Source organism: Nothobranchius furzeri, chromosome 18 (genome assembly GCF_043380555.1).
Source record: "Nothobranchius furzeri strain GRZ-AD chromosome 18, NfurGRZ-RIMD1, whole genome shotgun sequence".
NCBI lineage: Eukaryota > Metazoa > Chordata > Actinopteri > Cyprinodontiformes > Nothobranchiidae > Nothobranchius > Nothobranchius furzeri.
Genome location: NC_091758.1, coordinates 11,900,201 through 11,901,862, shown reverse-complemented (window position 1 = coordinate 11,901,862; position 1,662 = coordinate 11,900,201). Strand labels below are relative to the sequence as shown.

At 41.4% G+C, this 1,662-nt stretch overlaps 1 protein-coding gene across 1 annotated transcript in view; it reads right to left on the bottom strand.

Moving 5' to 3' along the window:
* Positions 1-873: 873 nt before the first annotated feature.
* Positions 874-1,662, bottom strand: part of pyya (peptide YYa) — a 5,689-nt gene continuing 4,900 nt past the window's right edge. The window contains exons 3-4 of the mRNA XM_054742121.2: positions 1,342-1,422; positions 874-1,265 (exon numbers count right to left, since the gene is read on the bottom strand). Coding sequence (XP_054598096.1) covers positions 1,238-1,265; positions 1,342-1,422 — 109 coding nt within the window. The 3' untranslated portion in view covers positions 874-1,237. The remainder of the gene's footprint in view (positions 1,266-1,341; positions 1,423-1,662) is intronic.

Genomic DNA, 1,662 nt, shown 5'->3' with positions numbered 1-1,662 from the left:
AAAAAGAAATGCTTATCACTCTTGTTTGGCCAGTTTTAGGCCATTTTCTTAGCTCTGTTTTCATTCCGAGTTGCAGGACTACCTCAACTACTACACAACGATTTTTCATAACAATTTTGTCTGGGTGTAAAAACACACGACAGCAATGAAAGTGAGTGCAGTGGTTCAGTCAGGTTTTTATCATTTACACCAGTTGGCAAAGGTTATTCACTTATTAGCTACTTGCCACCTGGACTGCTGCACCTCCCTCTACTTTGGAGTAGAGCAGTCATCCCTGAAAAAACTGGTCCAAAATGCAGAAAGCGTGACCATGTCACTCCAGTACTGGAATATCTGTATTGGCTTCTTGAATCGTACAGGATTCATGGTAACATGTTACTTTTTGTTTTTAAATCCCTCCATACATCACTGAGCTGAAAACTCCTCATGTTCCAGCTAGAAACTTGAGGTCCAGCTCGCAGTCACGCCTACAAACTGGGGGTGATGGAGCCTTGTCATGGCTGTGGAATAGCCTCCCCCTACAACTAAAGACCACACATGGTCTAGAACATGTACTGAAGACTCGTCTCTTTGAGCTGGCTTTTATTACAGGTTGACCAACATTTACTGACTGATCTTACTAGTGTGTTGTGTCATTGTGTTTATTGTTTTATTCTGCCCAAGCTTATATTTTAAGATTATTTCATGCTATTGATTGTGTTTTAATGTTGATTACTTAGTAGCTATATGAATGAATAAACCTTGAGCCTAGTGGCACTGCTCACCACTAACAATACATTCATTTTTGTTCTCTTGCACGTTTGTTTCCTAAAATCTGTTTCAATCGTCTTGTTCCCAACCACAGCTGCAAAGATGAAGGAACAACAAGGTAACTTTAATCTCACAGAAAACAGTTTTATTTGTGTGTTCTGATTTTACAGAAACAGCAATGAAACAGGAGTTCCTCCTTCAAACAGCGATGACAGTAGAAAGACGTTAAAGACACCAAGACATCATTTCATAGACTGATTACTCTGCTCTTACGTGGTTACACTTCAACAACACATTCTATGCAGCTTTTTTGTAATGTCAGAGTTGTTAGACTTGACTTGAGAGGCTAGGGCATCTTAGTGTTGCAGTCAGTGAAGGTTATTATGTTGGCTTCAAGAGGGGGAAATCAGGGCGTTGGTCCCTCCAGGAGCATTCTGGGATGATTCCCAGACAGAATGCTGGACGAGGAGGCAGAAGAGCTGCAGAGTCACCACATGTAGAAGTCATCATGTCTGCTGGAATGTGAATTAAAAGACCACATTAGAACATATCTCTATGTGTGTTAACGGTCATCAGTGTGTGAGTCTTTACCTTGGTCTCTGATCTCTGCTGCTGTCGCCACCAAACAGCAGATCTGCAACCACATCCTCCTGAGCCGAGCGCTTCCCATACCTAGCAGAGGAGACTTACAGTCAAGCTTTTCCTCCACTTTAACTCAGATTTCATTTTATGCATACAATTTCTAAAATGGTATGGTTTCATTCTCCAGATGCCTCTCTATTTGCAGAAAGTGGTTTCAAGTCAAATTCACATGCAGGAGCACCCACAAGCACCTCAATTTCAGTCTCAGTTTCCACTCTCCGTTGCCATGGTTACCCATGAAATGTCAAAAATATGTTTAAATGTGGAGTA